At 39.3% G+C, this 19,540-nt stretch overlaps 1 protein-coding gene across 2 annotated transcripts in view; it reads right to left on the bottom strand.

Moving 5' to 3' along the window:
- Nucleotides 1-1,917: 1,917 nt before the first annotated feature.
- The window catches only part of LOC124787668, a 34,352-nt gene continuing 16,729 nt past the window's right edge, over nucleotides 1,918-19,540 (bottom strand). Inside the window, exons 3-4 of one of the 2 annotated variants that reach the window (XM_047254492.1) lie at nucleotides 5,005-5,956; nucleotides 1,918-2,413 (exon numbers count right to left, since the gene is read on the bottom strand). In XM_047254492.1, coding sequence (XP_047110448.1) covers nucleotides 2,298-2,413; nucleotides 5,005-5,956 — 1,068 coding nt within the window. In that variant the 3' untranslated portion in view covers nucleotides 1,918-2,297. Of the gene's footprint in view, nucleotides 5,957-19,540 lie in introns of both variants that reach the window. The other variant, XM_047254484.1, reaches the window with a different exon arrangement.

Below are 19,540 nucleotides of genomic sequence, written 5' to 3'. Positions count from 1 at the left end.
AGGCACCAACGGAGTTACCTTAGTGACACGTTATAACTGAGGTAACTAGTCAGTAATTAAAACTTCCGGGCTAAGAGGCCGTGGTCCAATAGTAGAAATACTTCTCCAAGACGTTTCGTTGCCAGCTGCGGGCAACATCATCTGAGGTGAGCCTACGACTCAGTCGTAGACTCACCTCAGATGATGTTGCAACGAAACGTCAGGGAGAAGTATTTCTACTATTGGACCACGGCCTCTTAGCCCGGAAGTTTTAATTACTGAAGACGCCAGCCGTGAAAGCCTACACGCTATGATGAGGTAACTAGTGTTCCGAAACTTTTGAAGCTATAAAATCCCAGCTTCAGCTCTCCGGTGTAGTTTACTACTAATTTATTTTTTTGCATGAGATTTGTATTTTAGAACGCAGAACTGCAGTATTTTATTTGTGCATAAGAAATCCAATAGGTATTCAGTGGGGATGTAATTTGCTTAGCAATTTTAAATAGCTCGTACATTGATACACTTTGACGTGTCCAGTTCCCATCTAAACTGTCATACATCAAATGTGCATTCCTTATTATCCAGCACATTCATACAACATGGGCATATTCATACAACATGGCTAACCAGAATCCTTGCAGGCTATTGCACAATAACTTGGCCATGTTTAATTGTGAATTACATTTGTTTACTGGATTTTACTGGCAAGTGATGATTCAAAATTATCATGAGAGGATTTCAAACAGTTAAGTTACACACTATCAATGCAGGCCAAATAAATTTTACTGAATTGCATCTCACTACATAAATGACACTATTTAGCAACATAGTCACCCAGCCTCTGCAAATGGTCAGAATGTTCTCTCTATCATTCAATAACTTGATGACAGAAATCCACTCCTGCGTCAAGGTTTTATATATATCCCCGGTTTTATATATATCCCCCTGCCCTGCCCTGACCATCCCATAACTTCTTTTTTAGTTCACTGAAAAAATGAAAACTGCCTTGTGCAAGATCAGGACTGTATGGCGAATCAACATCACCTAGATCTGTGTGGGCTTGGTCAAATTGTTGCCACTGTTTCATTATGAATAGATGCAACAATGCATTTGGTTCATACACAGCCAGCATTTAACAGTGAATTTGTGTGCAATTTAGATGTTTTGTCACAAGAATCATATTGTTAAATTATGGACTATATTGCTTCCAACAATACATACTACATAATAGTTTTAGTGTGGGACGACATGCAATTTACTTTCTGAATTCCATATTGATTTAGAGATGAACTGTTTGCTTAAATTTTGTAAGTATGTTGGTAAATGAAAGCCTTCAGCCGTTTTGCGTTTACTTGGAGTGATTTAAGACATAAACAATGTACATCACCACTTTACTGCTGTGCTTCCTCACTCAATACAAAAAGTTCAAGGTATTTACATTACTTGGAATACACCTCCTCCCCTCTCCCTGCACATTATGGGCTCTGTCTTTGACATATTCCAGTAGTCTTCATCAGAAGCTTTCCCAATTTAAAACTTCACTGCAAACAACAATTAATAGTGAAGTTTATTCTCAGGACACATAAAAATTGGTGCTATTCCATTTTCTCTCTCACAACATACATCAACTTCTCAATGAACAGAATAAATACTGACAACATTTTGGGGTGGTTGTTGTTAAGTGTCAAATTTCCTTTAGGAATCTACTACTATAACTCACAGAATACAATACAAAGTTTTGCCAATAGTCTTCGGCTCAAGGGATTCATTTCATAAAATAATACACTCTTTACTAATTTAAAAAATTCACACATTTCAAAATTTTTCCAAAATGGGACACTCGAGCACCAAGAATAGGTACCAGGTTAAAAATTAAAAGTCCAATGTCTTATAAATAAATTCATTTATATCAAAGCCAAAATATTAATAACTGTACAATTCAATGTCTACAAAGCTAGATCATCATATTTCTATAACGTATTTGTACTCTATACTTCTTATGAAGTTGCAACAAAAGTCACACAATGGATTAGAAAAAATCTGAATACTTGTATACATAGAAAATTATCACACTTTTCAGTTCATTCAGTCAGAAGATAGTGTCTTTGATGAAAGTGAAGATAAATAATCAATATTGTGTGTGTGTGTGTGTGTGTGTGTGTGTGTGTGTGTGTGTGTGTGTGTGTGTAAGGGGGGTGTATATGTTTATTTGAATCATCTTCATATAGTTAAAGGAGCCTAGCATTTTTGCACAGTTTTACTTTTATTATTCACACAACAAATTTCAATGCTACTCACTTCCTGGGCAGACTAAATTCTCAGTAAAGATGTAAACCACCCAATTTGCATGAATGCCTTTTCCAGATGAAGGAAGATTTTGAGGACTGTAAGTTGTGTTCTTCCTCAGAGTGACACAGGTGCAAAGTATCGTTACCTACAGTTGAATAATAATTTATGTTTCAAAATCTTAAGCAACTGTTCAACATCTACATTGTCCATCACAATATTATTTTACAGCACGAGTAGAGGAGAAGGACATTACTAATGTGATGCTTTAAGGAATTGCAACACTGTTTCACTTACTTCAACAATACCAAACATTTGCAATACAGCTTGCTCTTGTCAATTGAGGTCAATAATTGTTCCCTAATTTAATCCCATTTTATTTTCTGTGTGCATTATAAGAAGTGGAGCATCTACACAAAATAACAATGTGAAGATTGTCCTTATTTTTTCCCCTCACAATTAAAGAATGTTATCTGTTCATACAAAATTTATCAAAGACTTTCTTTTCCTTTAGATTTGTTTCCTAGACAGAGACTGAATGGTGGCATGTAATTTAGCATATCTCTCTGGCCCACAAAATAATGTCTGTACACACTAAAGTAATCATTTAAAATGGAGAAAATATCCAAACAAATGTATTACAAAAATAAATGAAAGTAACACATCAGTAAGGCTCCTCATGGTAGGAACCACATTATTAAACCTCTCACCATGTAAAAACCCATTACTAATGTCATTCCATCTCTGGCAAGCATTATATTAAACGTTTCATACACTTCATATTCGACTAATATTTTTTCTCATTAATGATGAAAAATGACAAAATAATTATGACATACGGACTCTTCTTTTTGTCACAGATATGGACATTTTCTTCTCTTGTTATTGTTTGTGCAGCAACAATTCACTGAATGTAATAAGACCTATAATGGGGTCAAAAGATTAAAACTCTTCATAACTTGGTTGCAACTGACAGAAAAAAAAGTACGGCAATTGCTGTTATTGGGATTTATTTAGCTCTCAACACTAGTCTACTCCATGCAAGCCTCTGTCTCTACATAACCACTGCAACCTACAACCATTTGAACCTGTTTATTGTAGCCAAACCTTTGTCTCCTTCCACTACCTCCACTATCCCCCCCATCCCACCCAACTTCCCTCCAGTACCAAACTGATAAATCCTTGATGCCTAAGGACGTGTCCAATCAAGTTGTTCCATAAATTTCATTTTCACTCACATTTGATTCAATACCACACTGCCAGTATTCTATGCTACTCTTCTTGTCTCCAGCATTCTTTTCAGTATCTCGAGATCATCTTTTCTCCTTTTCTCATAACTGTTTATTGTCCATGTTTCACTTCTGTACGAGGCTAACCCCCTGACAAAAATCTTCATGAAAGACTAACTCTTAAATTTATTTTTGATGTCAATCTCTTTCATATAAACTATTCTTTGGGGAAACAAATGAAAGTAAGATGTTGACAACATAATTTAAAAGCTTCCCTTAAATAACACTTAGAAAAACCATGTCTGTAGGAGTGAAAGGACATAATTATTTATGTTAATACTGATCTTGAACTATATACTAATATAATAAAGTGTGCCGTTCTTGTGAAATAATTCTGACAGTTACACATCAGGAAATTATAAATACAATTTACATGTCCTTCAAAAATTGAAGGACATTAAGTAATATATTAATATATGTAATTTCTTTTTGTACAATGCTGTTGCACTAAAAATGATAACTTCTTAACCAACATTTAACTTATGAGTTTTGCAAACTTAATTTGTGCATGCATCTCTGTGGCTTGGTGGTAAAATGCCAGGCTACAGATATAATGGCCATGGGTTGAACCCTCTCTCAGTCCTAGAATTTTTATCTGTAAATTATCATGTCTATCACATCTGGCAATGTTTATCAATGTGAGAAATACCAAGATGCACTGCAGTTCACAGTCTACATTAAAATGTAGGTCTCCCTATAACTGGCTGGTTACATCAATTGAAAGGCCAATGATTCAACAGGAACATGTCTAGCAAACAACTGTGTTGTTCCAAGCAACACGAGGATTGATGACTTTATTTTTTTTATAATGTAGTAAATGCAAATGTGTCCTGTGTATTACCATCTATTGAGGCTACAGCTATTGTCTGAGAATTGTGTGGGTGAGTCGTGTATGTTGGATGTGCTGGAGCTAGCTGATACGATGTAAATGTCCCAGAACTGTTTATTGACACTGGTGTTCCATCCAGAGATGCATGTAAAATAGGTTTTACAATAAAAGCTTGCTCTTGAGAAACATTTGCAGGGAGTGTTGTTTCTGACTGAGAAGCAGGTTGTGAGAATATGATGGGAATAGCAGTTAACTGGCCATGACGGAGTATAGATGTAGCTTGCGTTTCTTGACAATTTTCAGGCACCTGTGCAGTAAGAGACTCACTTGGCAATTTTATACATTGCTGTGGAAGTGTGTCCACAACCTGAACAGAGTTGCTTCCATTACATTTCTGTGTCTGATTGTTTACTGCTGTTCTGTTACAACTGCTTTCAGTTTTGCAAAATTTCACATGTGGAAACTGTTCCTTCATAAAATGCCTAAATGTAGAATAACCCATTACTTTTATTGATGGATCATAATTTTCACAATATTGACAATATGCATTATGAATAGTCTTTCTTGTAATTTCTGAGGGCAAGTATAAAGGCGTTGTTTTCCCTACAGGCTTTGACTTACTCTTCATCCCGGAACCTGGTGATGACCCATTAACAGTGGCTGCTGAGCTTTGAGTGTGTTTCTCAATAAAACGTTGAAGGAAAGATGTCGCATGACGGTAACTGTCAAGAGGAAACGTGTTGTGGGGCTTCTTTCCACAGTTTCCATGAACACGTGGTGATACACCATGTACCATAACATGTTTCCGGATTCTCTTCAACTGGTAATGAGTACAGTTTTCCAGATATAAGAAAGCGGCCAAGCAAACTCGGCGGCCCTGAAATGCATACTGGGCACGCAATCGTTGTCTCTCTTTGTGTCTAACAGTCTCTTCCGGATTAGTAAGCACAGCCATTGTAACACCCATAAGGTACATGTCATGTTCACCTTTGGTTAGCTCTGCTATATTCAGCCTGTGTCGATATACATACTCAGGACTAAGTCCTTTGAAACAGTTTTCTTCTTGGCACTCACAGCCTTTCTCAAATCTTTCTTTCACTTGTTGTGCATTTTCCTCCAACTGAGTTGGGTCCATATCACTTGAGTCTCTGACTTTTTGTTTAGATTTCTGAGGTGTTTTTGACTTAGTATTTGTCCTCGAATCTGCTGTCTTCATTAAAGTCATTTTTTTCTTCACTTTTAGTGCTGCTTCAGGCCTTTCTGAGGTGGCACTGGTAAAAGTTTCTTGTTCTGCCACATTTGATGTTTCAACATTAGGTATACAAATTGCTGTTGTTTGGTGGGAACCTTGCCACAACTGTATACCATCTGTCTGCCACAGCACTTGTTCACTATTTACGTTGCTACCAAACTGTTGGTTGTTATCCACAATACTTGCAAAGACAGCATGTTGTCCAGTCACTGGTGTATGCCACTGAACCATTCCACCAGTAATTTGGTTGTTTTGGTTTTGAGGAGATGATGTTTCAGTCTGCACAGAAGATGTAGAGTCACTGGCCGAAATAATGATCACCTGCAAAGAGTAATCATGATTACTACAGCTATTCTCTTTAAAACGTAGCTATATCAATAAATGTAGGATAATAACATTAAAGTTTTCTATATATATCTCTATTAGAATTTTGCAGACATTTTGGCCAGTTACAAATTAATTCATTTACAATATTTCATAATTATATCAAATACTATTCCCTAAAACCTACTTCCAAATGTAAAACTTAACTGACTAATCTACTAAAACTTGATTAACTTCAGAATTAAGCAGAATGTTTTCAGATGCTAATAAAACAAATTATTTTGGGTTATTAGGCACTTGAAAGTCAAAACTGCCATCATCTTTCAAAGATTAGAAACTTTAAACCATATTTAAGGGTTGAAGTGGTAGTCACTTCCCCTTCATTGTACTATATTGAGCAGTGGGTTTTCTTTTTAGTACCTTTTACATAATGAGATAATCTTGATAGTGACCAAGGATAGAGAAGCTGTGTGGCAAACTACACTCTCCTGGAGCACAGGGGCCAAAAAGCACGAGTGAGTGATTGGAGGATGATGTATACGCTTTCTAAGGCACTTAACAAAGAAGTCCCTTTATTTTATGATCAATGAGTCAGTAGTAAAGTTTTGTAAGAGATGTAGGATAGCTTTGGGCCAAAAGCTGTGACATGGTCGCAAGAAATTACTTAAAGAGAATGGAGAACAGAGTTTCAGTAAAAGGAGCTGTAGGACATGCACGAGTCTTTCCTTGAATACAAACTGTGGCCGAAGAAGTAACCCCCAGCTCCCCAGAGAGAAAGAGAGAGAGAGAGAGAGAGAGAGAGAAATTACACAGTGACAACAATCGGTATTCCACTAGGAGACAGAGAACTCGAGTTCCCATTCAGGCCACCACTTTGGCTTTTCCAGAGTAGTAACACAAACTGACTGTGGATGTGGGTATGTCCCTCAAGAAACTGGGGAGAGAAGACATGGAATCCTAAATTAAATTGTGAAATGTAGCAGACATGGTTTAATTTTATGAGAATTAATAGTGGAGTATCGTTGGCCAATGGTGATACAGAATAAATTGGAAATACATATGAAAGTTAAAACAGCAGACGTGTCAGTGTTGGAACAGAGTCCAGCAGAGAGAAGGTAGCACGAAAAATTAACAGTACTTTTAAAAATTGGAAATGTGTAAACAGTTAATACACAGAAGAGGAAACAAGCAGACCTTCCCAATAACACATTCTTTTCCCTGAAACCAGAGTAAGCTCAAATTCAGCAAAATAATGAGTCTTACAACAATTTTACAGGAGGAACAGAATATAACAAATATAAAAATAATTCTGCTCTACAACATCTTACGGTAAACTCAGCTGCCTCAGTGTCTACTGTATTCTGCATTTTTAAACTGGGTTTAGATTACAGCTTTATGAACTGAAGATGTTTATGAACAATCATATTAAAGTTTCAAACATTGGTTATTTCCACTGATTTCATCTCAACTATTCTTCAAACTGTGTAATGAAAGATCATTCACTTAAGACTTAAAAAGATTCACATTTCGTAAGAAAGATAGGAATATCATTTTGGAAAGCCATCTATCATCATCATCGTTGTTGTCATCATCATCAGTAGAGTGGTATACTACATTAATAAGTCCAGATGTGATGACAACTGATTGCATTTTCTGGAACCTTCCCTACACAGCCTCACGAAAGCACAGCAACACTATCCTGAGTCTCATGCCTTCCTTGTTTTAAAATGGTTCACATTTTTTTCCATTTATATATATGTTTGGAATCTCTCCAGGAAGATTTTCTTCTAAGGCAATGTCATTCTCAAGTGAATTTGATTGTGATTTGTCACACTGACCCTTACGTAAAGATGATTCTAGTTTCCATAGTAAAGAATGGGAAGTGCGTGTATTATCATCATAGAGATCAAGTTACAATTGCCTTTCACACCAATTTGGTATCGAGGAAGTTAGATACGAGGTGGTTCAGTATCAGTGCAGCATCAACAGATAAGGTTCTATCTTTGTTTAAAATCCTCCTGACCCAGAATTTAGTGTATGCGACTCATTGTTTTGCTGAAATCCAGATCTTGTGATATGATTTCAATATGCCTTATTTAATCAAAGATTGTGTTTTTCTATTTGAATTCTTTTTACAACTGCTGGTTTACCACTTATTTTATAAACCTTTGAATGTATATGAAAATAAAATTTCAAGATATCAAGTCTGTCCTGTTAATGTTGTTTTACACGATTCCCAATGCTCTCTGACTAAGCTGAAAATTGGGAACTTTTTGCAGGAGATATTGCCTGTGTATGCGATGTAACATTTCTGCACTTATTACAAAGAATGTAATTGTTATTTATATTCATCCTCACACAGCATATTGAGGATGATGATGATAATTTGGGTTGAGGTGGGCGCTCGACATCACGGCCATCAGTGCCCTGAAGAAAAGTCAGCATGCAAATCTCTTGGGTGGGGATGAAGGCTGTCCCCACATGCAGAGCAGTTTATTATGAGTTAAAGTCTGCTGTCCTTTCCCACCAATTTAGGGACGAGGCCTGAGAGTTCACAAAATTTCACTACGCTTGTAACACTGGAATCGGCATCTGTGAGGATGGTGGGCAGATCTCCAGAAAGACTGAGGGCTGCCCTAATATCAGTATACAGGACACACATAGCCACAATATGCTGAACTGAAAGTGGCATGTCACAAACTTCACAGAGTTCTGGTTACTCCTGCCAGAGGAGGAAGCCATGTGTTAAAGGGTTATGCCCAATGCACAATCTGGTAAGCAGAACCTCCTTCCAGCAATGAGGCTTACATGAAGTCCGCCATGTCTTTGTGGTTGATTTGAGTGACTGCAGTTTGTTGGCTGGCAGAAGATGAAATGATGGTGCGTAACGGGATGGGACACTGATGGACAGCATTATCCCAACATGGTTTCTTGGCAGCTTTGTCTGCCATGTTGTTGCCCTGTATACCAATGTGGCCTGGTACCCACCAGAAGATCACCTCTTTGCTATGGTGTTGGAGCCACTGCAAGGAGTCATGATGAGCAGAATCAGCGGATCCACTGGTTACATTTGGTGAAGTGCTTGCAGTACACTAAGAGAGTCAGAACAGATAAGAAACCTTGTACGGGGATGTCTGTGAACCCTCTCCAGTGTCATCAGAATGCCATATAATTCCGCATCACAATTTGTAAATTGTTCTGGAAGACTCACTTTAAAGACCCTATCAGGAAAAACAGCAGAACAACTGAGGGCATTCTCTTGCTGGGATCCATCTGCATAAACCATGATAAAACTTAATACGTACTTAAAGTGGATGAAAACAAAGTTGTAAAAACAAAATCTGGAGTACAAATTTTCTTGAACTGTATCAAACTTAAAATCACTTTGGGCCTCTCAGGATGGCAATGTGGCAATGCTTTCATCCCTGGCAGTGTATTTTGATGCCTGACAGATCCAGATATTTGAGACAGTCTGTAGCACACACACCAAATGGCTTGGTTGCATTGGGCTGATTCCTCAAAATTCATTCAAAGGTGGGTTGGACCACTGAACTAAATGTCAACAACTGAGGTGATGCTGAGATTTTCAGTGCCTGTGGAGTCAAAAGGATATAGTGCCGAATCCAGAGTGGTGGTTCACCAGCCTCTCAGACAGACTTGAAACTGGGGTGGTCCGAAAGGCTCCAGTCAATATCGGAAAGCCCTCATGGTGGACAGCAGATAACATCCTGAAGTAGGAAGGATGGGTCAATCCGTAGACCACACTGCCATATCTAAACATGACTGAACAAATGCCCTATAAAACTGCAGGAGGTAGGACCTGTCAGCTCCCCATGTTTTTCTGCTACGGCATTTCAAAATATTCAATGACTGGAAGCCCTTTGTTCATAGGTCTCTCAGGTGTGGGAGCCCAGTTAATTTCAAGTCAAATAATAAACCCAAAAAGCGCACAGTTTCTTGACAGCTTAAAATATTGTCTCCCACTGTGAGCACTGGTCGGTTAAAATTCAGACAAGCACGGTTAAACTGACACATGTAGTTTTCTCTGGTGAGAACCAAAAACCAGTTGTTCAGGCCCAGATTTCCAGCCTCCTAATGGTCAGCTGTAGCTGCCTCGTCATCATCTTAAGATCAGAGGAAGAGTAGAAGATTGCAGAGTCATCCAAAAACAAAGAGCATTTGACAGGGCTCCTGACGAGGGAGGAATTGCCACTGATAGTGATGGCAAACAATGTGGCACTGAGGACAATGCCCCGGGGCACCCCTTTCTGCTGAACATAGTAGTAAGACATGGCATCACCGACGCGATAGCGAAAATGCCGGTCCTCAACAAAGGATTGAATGGGAAGCGGAAGGTGTCCACATAGGCCCCATTCATGAAGTTGATGAAGTACGCTGTACCGCCAAGTAGTGTCATATGCTTTTTTTTGGGGGGGGGGGGGGGGGGGAAACCACACAAACCAAATGGTTTCGGTGGAAGAAGGACTGTTGTATCACTGTCTCCAGTAGAATTAAGTTGTCAAGGGTGAAAATGTAGTGCCTGAAACCGCACTGGGAGTGGCTCAGGTGATCTCGAGATTCGAGCAGCCAGATGAGGCGGCAGTTGACCAAGCGTTCTAGAGTCTTACCCATACACATGGCAAGGGCGATGATACTCCAGTAACTGTTAAGGGCTCTATGATCCTTGCCTGGTTTCCAGAATGGAATTAATATTGCCTCCTTCCAAGTCTTGGGGTATTTCCCATCAAACCAGATCTCATTGGAACAAGAGGGGAGCTGTCTTTTGATTCAGGGCACAGATGACAAAGTATGACCAGCATATTCTCTCTATGCTGTTCTGCAAACAGATTATGGGTACAGAATGGTACATCTGTGCAGCGATCTATGTATGTCGTACTGGTATAAATATAAATAACTGAACAAGTGTATTACGTTATGTGAGCATGTTGTATGTGATACATGTTATGGTTTGTGTAAACTAATTTGCATCTGAACTCTTTGATTTTTTGGATGAAACCAGTGCTGTAACTTAGTGGCTACGAATTTGAGTTCCTAAAACCATCTCCATATTTAAGTTTGATGATAACTGCTATTCTAGAGGTAGTCAAACTAACAAGCATGGATGATTGTAACACATGTAAGTTTGTTATGAAACTCATTCTAATGCATGAAAAATTATGGGACTTATGCCATTGGTGCAAGTGCTGCTGCAAATTCAGAGATGGAAAACAGACGTGTGGACACTTATTCTCTTGCGTGAGGATAAATCTCTGAACACACACGTAGAAAACACCAAAAAGGCGGAGGTAGCCGGGGGTGCTTGCTGGTAAGGACAGAACTAGGTGGACGGATCTCTGGGATACATTGTTAGACACTCCAAATGTGGAGGAAATGTTCAGAATTACATCAGTCTTATTCCAGATGTAGCCAACGAGCTCCAAAGCATGGGAAAGCCAGTTGATAATTGATTAATTGTACTCATTATGCTGAGTTTACCAAGAGTTTGTCTGCTTTACTGGAGGGGTACAGAGTCCTGTGCAACAGGTGAAAATTCCACATCAGAAAATATCAAAGCAAAGTTACTAAACAGAAATGTGGAAGAATATTTCAAGTTGGACAAAGGTGGCAATGATAAGTGCTTTATTCAAAAAGCATTGTAAGAAAATGCAGCAGGGTTTCTCCAACGGAAAAAAAAGTTGGAAGTATTATCACTTCAAGTATGACTGTCCCCAGAATCTAGAATCATTAAAGGAAGATTCCAAAGGAGCAGACAAGTTGTGGTGTCGAATATAAACCAGAATGAGTGGGTCAATGCTTTCCGAAATTTGTTGAACACAATGTCAAGAGGCTTCAAGATTTTAATTGTGAAGAATGCTGACAATGTGAAATTAGTCTGAAGAAAAAGGAGATGTTCTTGTCAGTTCACCAGAAATATTTTCAATCAGGAATGTTATTCTTGTCCCTGGCTTGGTCACCAATTTGTTGTCAGTTTCTGTTTTGGTTAAGAAAGGCATAAAAGTTTTTAACAAAAACAGATGTAAAGTGTACAAAAAGCGTGAACTACTTTGTTCTGGATTGAAGTCGCATGGCATTTATAAACCAAAAAATGCTGAACATGTGTTGTCAGACAAGCATGCACTGGCTATTAGAAAATTTAGTAGCCTGGAAAACTTATGTCACCATAGATTTGGTCATGTTAAATTTCACACTGGACTTGAGTTACATTTACTGAGTGAAGGCACAAAGAGCACTGGGACTCTGAACATGTTTACAAGTGTAAATCACATATGCTTGGTAAGATGTCTAAATTCAATCTCTTAAGGCTGGAGAACAACATATATCTGAGTTGCCAGGCTAGGTGCATATGGATTTATGCGGGACCCTGGAGCAAAAGTCACACGTTATGGCAAAGTACATGTATTTACCTGTGAGTGATTATTCCAGGACATTCTGGGATTTTCTCAAGAGACAGTCAAACATTTGATTCTTTCTGCGAGTTTAAAACTTGAGTGAAAAATAAGATTGGCCCAAAAATCAAGTGATAGATCAGATAACAACAGTGAGTTTGTGAGCTATAACTGTAACCCATTTCTCAGAAAAAAATGGCGTTGAGCATCAGATTAGAGTACCCAACAGTCCAGAATAGAATGGTGTAGTGGAAAGTACTAACAGATCAATTTGTGAGATGGTGTGGTGTTTTTTTTTTATTTGGATCTGGTCTTTCTAAGCAATACTGGACAGAGGCATATAATACAGCTGTTTACATAAAGAACTATGTACCTCAAAGAGCACTTAATGGCAAGATTCCACATGAGTTGTGGAAGAGTAAAGTATTCTTTGAACAGTTTAAAAGTATTTGGTTGTTGAGCCCTACTCCATATACCATGTAAAAATAAAAGTTTTATGCAAAAGCTAAGAAATTTGTTTTTGTAGGTTAAACTGAAATGATTGAAGGTTCGAGAGTAAATGAAACACAGAAACCCAAGAAAACTGTGAAAGGCAGGAGTGATGCATTCCTGGAGAATGAGTGCAGGACTGTCAGTACCAGGACATCAGCTGTAAATGAATATTACTGCGTGTTCTGGCTGAGTGAACAGTATGCTGCATGAGGCGTGGCAGAGGAAGTAGTGGAAGTCAGCAGTGCAGAGAGTGATGTGCCAACACAGATCAAGACCCAGATTACATACCGGATGCTCAGTTAGCGGGAGGCAGAGACAAGATGGAGATGCTACATACTGATCCTGATGCTCCTGAAGAGGCCCAGTCAGTCAAAAGATAACCCTGTGTACCCAATCCCACAGAGTATCCAGAGTATGTCATCTATATGGCAAGCGATTTTTCAGTTTGGAATGGAAGGAAGGAAGGAAGAAAGGAAGGAAGATTAGGGTTTAATGTCCTCTTAACATCAAGATCATTAGAGATGGAGCACAAGTTCAGAATGTTTTAAGGATGGGGAAGAAAATCAGCTGTGCCCCTTCAAAGGAACCAGCCCGTCATTTAACCCGGAGGAATTTAGAGAAATCACAGTAAATCTAAATCTTTTTGGCCTGAAGCAGGTTTGAACTGTCATGCTCCCAAATGTGAGGCAAGTATGCTCACCACTTCCAATTTGAGAGAAGATCCCATGAATCTGAAGGATGCCATGCCAACAAGTGACAGAGAAGACTTGATAACGGCTTCGAAAGAGAAAATAAAATGTTTCCAGAACAATGGTGTTTGGGAACTAGCGGAACTAATAGAGAGCAAAATTACTTTAGGTAACATGTGCATATTTAAGCTGTAAAGTTGATTGGTTGACTTGGGTGAGGGGACCAAAAAGCAAAGTCATCGATCCCATTGGATTAGGGAAGGAAATTGGCGTGCCCTTTCAAAGGTACCATACCGGCATTTGCCTGAAGCGATTTAGGGAAATAATGGAAAACCTAAATAAGGATGGCTGGACACGAATTTGACCACCCTCCGCCTGAATGTGAGTTCAGTGTGCTAACCACTGCATCACCTCACTCAGTAACCTGTTAAGTAATGCAGATGACACACTGCTCTATCATGATAGACTTGTTGCTATGGGAATTACTCAAAACTTTGGAACAAATTATAATGGAACTTTTTCACTCTATATAGGGACTGGGAAGAAACTATTCTCATGAGGTAACCAGATAGCAAAGTCCAGTCTAGGCATGTGTATAAGTAGAGACTGGTAGGAAGATAATTAAAAACTTGAGCAGAAGGGTTATACTGCATATGTACTGGAACACTAACATGTTTGATTGTACTGCCAATGGACCACCAATAGAGACTGGATTAAAGCTTTGGGATACACAGGTGACAAGATTCAAGTGCCCCATCAAGAACTTATGGGATGTCTGCTCTACATCAGTACTGATACAAGACTTGACATGCCTTATGCAGTTAGTATTTTAAGCCAATATAATATACGTTTACTAGTGTGCATAACAAGGCAGGAAAACGGCTCCTTTGTTTTGTCATTGATACTATAAACTACAGCACTTTGTTTCATAAAGACGATTTTAAAGATTTGTGTGTAACTGGTTTTGCTGACTCAAATTTTTTATGCTTTAGCTACTAGGTTGTCAAAATATGAGTGTGCTTTTCTGTTGGAGAAAAGTATAATTTCCTGGGATAGCAAGAAACTGAAGGATGTTGCAGACTCAACCAATGGAGCATAATAAGCAGCTTTCAATTCTGCAGCCGAAGAAGCAGTGTATTTGAGACAGCTGGCAGGAGAATTATTAAACAATAAGCATAAAATTTCTTTTTTTTCTCATGACAACCAGCGTTCTATTAAGATTGTCAGATAGCAGTGGCTCGCACACAATTACAATTTTACCAATGTGCTACAATGTGGTGGCCGATACGCTTCTGACTCATGAGGGTAGTGATTGTAATAAATAGAATACATTAATTTTACGTATATAAATTGAATTGTTTCAATACATTTAGATCTTATAAGTAATCTTTTAACATTGCAAAAAATAAAATAAAATGAAAGGAGAAAATGACTGAACCAGCTGGAGTCGAACCGCAGCTGCTGAATTGCGAGTCTGTGCTTAACCACTAGGCTACCACACTGTTTCCAGATCTATTGTTTGAAACTCTCTCGTACTCTACACGTAAATCTTTAGACAATGTTTCACCTTTTCCTACAGCCCATTCAGGTGGAATATTCTAGGAAGCTGAAAGGGCATCTACCTACTTCTATTAACATAATTTGCGCCAAGTAAGTGAACCTCATCCCATACCCTCTTGCTGTTGGACATACATTTGGAGTAAATCAACCTTATGCCTTCAATCTCACTTTTTCCTCCTAAGATTTATAGGAAAAGTGTGTCTTTAGCATGTCATCTATATAAACGTTCATACTAACAGAAGATCGCTTTCTCCACTTTCAGTGTATTAATTTTATTTGCCCCTGGGTGGTTTCAGCCTTCTGAACCATTCTCAAGCCATCTTGTGGTTCTGCAATAGGAAGCTATGCCTTACATACTCAAATTTTAACATCTTTAAATATGTGTTTTCTATTCATTTTGGTTCACAAATGCTTTCTTGGTCTGACAACTCAACATTTACAAAGGCAAGCTATCAAATCAACAAGATAGCATTCATGAACAAAAACGACCAGGAAAAACAAATTTGAAGACAGTGACTTTTCAACAAGTTTTATGCATAAAACTTCCTGGCAGATTAAAACTGTGTGCCGCACCGAGACTCGAACTCGGGACCTTTGCCTTTCGCAGGCAAGTGCTCTACCAACTGAGCTACCCAAGCACGGCTCATGCCCCATCCTCACAGCTTTACTTCCGCCAGCACCTCGCCTCCTACCTTCTAAACTGTGAGGATGGGGCGTGAGTCGTGCTTGGGTAGCTTAGTTGGTAGAGCACTTGCCCATGAAAGGCAAAGGTCCCGAGTTCGAGTCTCGGTCCGGCACACAGTTTTAATCTGCCATGAAATTTCATATCAGCGCACGCTCCGCTGGAGAGTGAAAATCTCATTCAAGTTAGGCATAGTTTTCTACTGCAGAACCACAAAATCACTTGAGAATAGATAAAATTAATATGGCAAAAATGGAAAATGCCACCTTCTTTTGATAAATTCACTGCTGTGGTACCTCCTATGAAAGAAAGTACTAAATTTGCTCATATACTCTCATTTTTACAACCATCTACAGCCTTTTGACGTACAAGGGTAGTAACCCCATCAAAATTGAATGTATTAATTTTATGTATATTAACTGAATTGTTTAAATATATTTAAATGTTATAATTAATTGTTCAACATTGTGAGGAATAAAAAATAGTAGCTAGCGGCAAGAGTCAGACCCAGGTTAACTAATTCCCAGCCAGTGCAGCTAACCACTGGCATATCTAGCTGTTTCTAGGACCGGCCTTCAAAAGCTTCTCATACTCTACGCCTGCGCAATACATTACACACAGTTTCTAAGAAAAATATTGACCTGGTGCTGCGAGCAATGTAGCACTCATAGTACCAGAAGATACAGAAATGGAAATGTCGTGTGACTGGGGCCTACCATCAGGTAGACTGGTCACCTAGTGCAAGTCTTTTTTAGTTGATGCCACTTCAGCGACTTGGGTGACAATGGGGATGAGATGATGATGATGATGATGATGATGATGATGATGATGATGAAGACAACACAACACCCAGTCCACGAGCAGAGAAAATGCCCGACCCAGCTGGGAATCGAACCCTGACACCTTGGCATGGCAGTCTGCCGTGCTGACCACTCAGCTATCGAGGCGGACAGCAGAAGGTATGAGGAATAGTGTAACTGCAGTGCAAATTTGGCTTGCTTTCAAAGAAAAATGAATTTTAGTGTAATTTCTTGTCTTCTGAATGAAATGGCACAATTTTAGCGCAATATTTGCAGTTTGCTGCAGCACATTTGCAGATGATAACTGGCCACCACTGCTGTCAGAAAATTCTTTGTTGTATACTATACTAAACATGTTTGTGCTAAGTAACATTTTAAGACAATGTGTAAAAAGAAGTCAGACTGTCATTAAGTAATGGCAAACAAAGGAAATGCCTGCTGTTGTATTCACGAAATAACTTGCCAGTGAGCAAAACACGTATCTCATTCATAAGTTAAAATTGTCACCAATTTAAGTGGTAGTGTACTTATGTTAGTAATCTGGCTCCCTGTTAATTTTTTCATTGCTATCTATGATGTGTTGACTATCTTTGTGTTGATTTTCCTTTTGTCTGAGCATGAAATTTAACATTTCTGTGATTACACATATTATCAACAACATATTCATTTGCATTGATTGAACACTCCACGGTTGTACTACTGCGACATATACCCCCCTCTGCAAGCTGTTCTGTATGCAGTCAGCACCCAAGGCACACATCAGTGACTGAGGAGACAATTATGTCAGTGTCTCCAGCTGCCAACTTCCGGCAGGGCATCCTGGTTGCAGCAGTGTGGGTGTAGTTACTCTGTCTGCCATGGTGGCCAGAACATCAGATCCAGAGCTGATTCCTAAGCCTCGCTGAGATTACAGCCACAATCCCAGTTGATGATCTTGTCTTTGGTGCATATTTTGATGGCCTCTATGACGACGCTGTTCCAATATTTGGAAATTTTTCCTGAAATCCTGGTATGTTCGTATTTTATTGCATGATCTTGGACATCAGTCAAGTGTGCAGTAGGTGTTCTCGGCAGTGATCTTTGATGGTGCATACTGCTTGTCCAATACATGTTTTGCCTTACTGGTGTGGAAGCTGGTGTCAACTGGCTTTCCACAAACTGAGGTCATCTTTGACGCTTCCCAATAATACCCATGTTTTATTGGATGGGCAAAAGACACTTCTTACTTGATGCTTTTTCAGTAGGGGCCGATTTCTCCCAATAGTGTGCTGGTGTACGGTGGAATGGCAGTGGCTAATTCTTTCTCTGTGACTTCATCCCTCACCACAGGTTGTCCTGCAATGGAGAGGTGCTGGGTATGCCTAATCTGCCATTCTGAATAACCGTTTTTTCGGAACACAGTTGTAAGGTGTTTGAATTCCTGGGGAAGCCTCACTAAATCTGAGATGGTGCACGCTCTGTGTACTAACATTTTTAGTACCCCCAATCCTCTGTGCATGATGGCAGTAGCTGTCTGTGTGCAAGTACAGGTCAGAGCACATTTTCTTCTGATACACACTGTGACCCAGGGTGCCATCAGCTCGTCTCTTGACTCTGCCATCAAGGAATTACAGTCTTCCTTTGACCTTGGTCTCAATAAGGAATCTGATGTTGGAATTAATGGAATTCAACTGCGCGAGCAAGTAATGGAGTTTATCCTTTCCATGGTGCCAGATGACGAACATGTAGTCCACATAATGGAAAAAGAAAGTAGTTTTACATTTGGATGACTTCAGGATGTCTATCACAAAATGAGAGCCTCTAGAACAACTCCAATGAATTGTTTAAACTACATTTATCTGGCGGGTAGCAGATCCTGCACATAGGAAAGCTACAGGAAGTGAAACAAATGTTTTATGTCTCGCTGACAAACCGTTGCTGGAGGCCCCCTGTATGACTGTCATCTACGAGGTATGTCCACAAAGTAAATTCCATTTGGTTATATAAAACAAACGTGTACAGATTAAAAAAAAATTTATTGTACAAATATCTACAACTGTTAAACTACTGTTCTACATAGCTTCCGAAATTTTGTAGGCACTTGTCATAGCACGGCACACATTTTTCTATGCCTTCTTCATAGAAGGTTGCTGCCTGTGTATTCAACCATGTGGTAACATGATCTTTCAGCTCGTCATTATCGTTGAAGTGTTGACCACCATGGACAGATTTTAGGTGTAAAAAAGAGATGAAAGTTGCTAGTAGTGCGCTCCAGACTTTACGGAGGATAATCAAACGCGTCGCAGTGAAATTCCTGTAAGAGTTGTTTGGTCACACACGCCATGTGAGGTCGGGCATTATCGTGGGGGGAGGGGGGGGGGGAGGGGAGGGGATAAAATAAAAAAAAATTCGAAATTTCAGTTTTTCAGTAACAATTTCATGAATTGGTGATTGTGAGATCTGCGGAACTTCCATAGTAAGGGCTTGGTGTAAACTTACGGTTGTGCTTAATCTCCTCTTCAATTGTGTGAACCAGTCCATCAGTAACCACAGACGGGCGTCCACTTCGTTCTTCATCGTGCACTTGATCACGTCCTTCACTGAACAGTCTGACCCATCTTCTAACCATTGAATCACTCATAGCATTTTGTCGTAAAACTTGCAGATTTGCTGATGAACTTCCTTTGGTTTAACTTTCTTTGCATTTAGAAAACAAATCACAGATCTGATTTCACACATGGCGGCATTTTCAATTACGGCTGACATTACAAAAAAGCACTACAAAGCACACGTTGGCAGCAGCGATCTGAAAATGGCGTACATGTCTTCTCCTTGAGCAGAGTAACTGCCGTGCATGCTCAGAACTGTGATCGTAGCGCTGCCGCGGATAGAAATAGAAACAGAACTTACTTTGTGGATGACCCTCGTATCTGACTGACATGTAGCTGAGTGCTGATTTGATTTCAGTTCTG

Source organism: Schistocerca piceifrons, chromosome 1, assembly GCF_021461385.2.
Source record: "Schistocerca piceifrons isolate TAMUIC-IGC-003096 chromosome 1, iqSchPice1.1, whole genome shotgun sequence".
NCBI classification, from domain to species: domain Eukaryota; kingdom Metazoa; phylum Arthropoda; class Insecta; order Orthoptera; family Acrididae; genus Schistocerca; species Schistocerca piceifrons.
The sequence above is the reverse complement of the archived record's forward strand: the minus strand, read 5'-3'. Positions and strand labels throughout refer to the sequence as shown.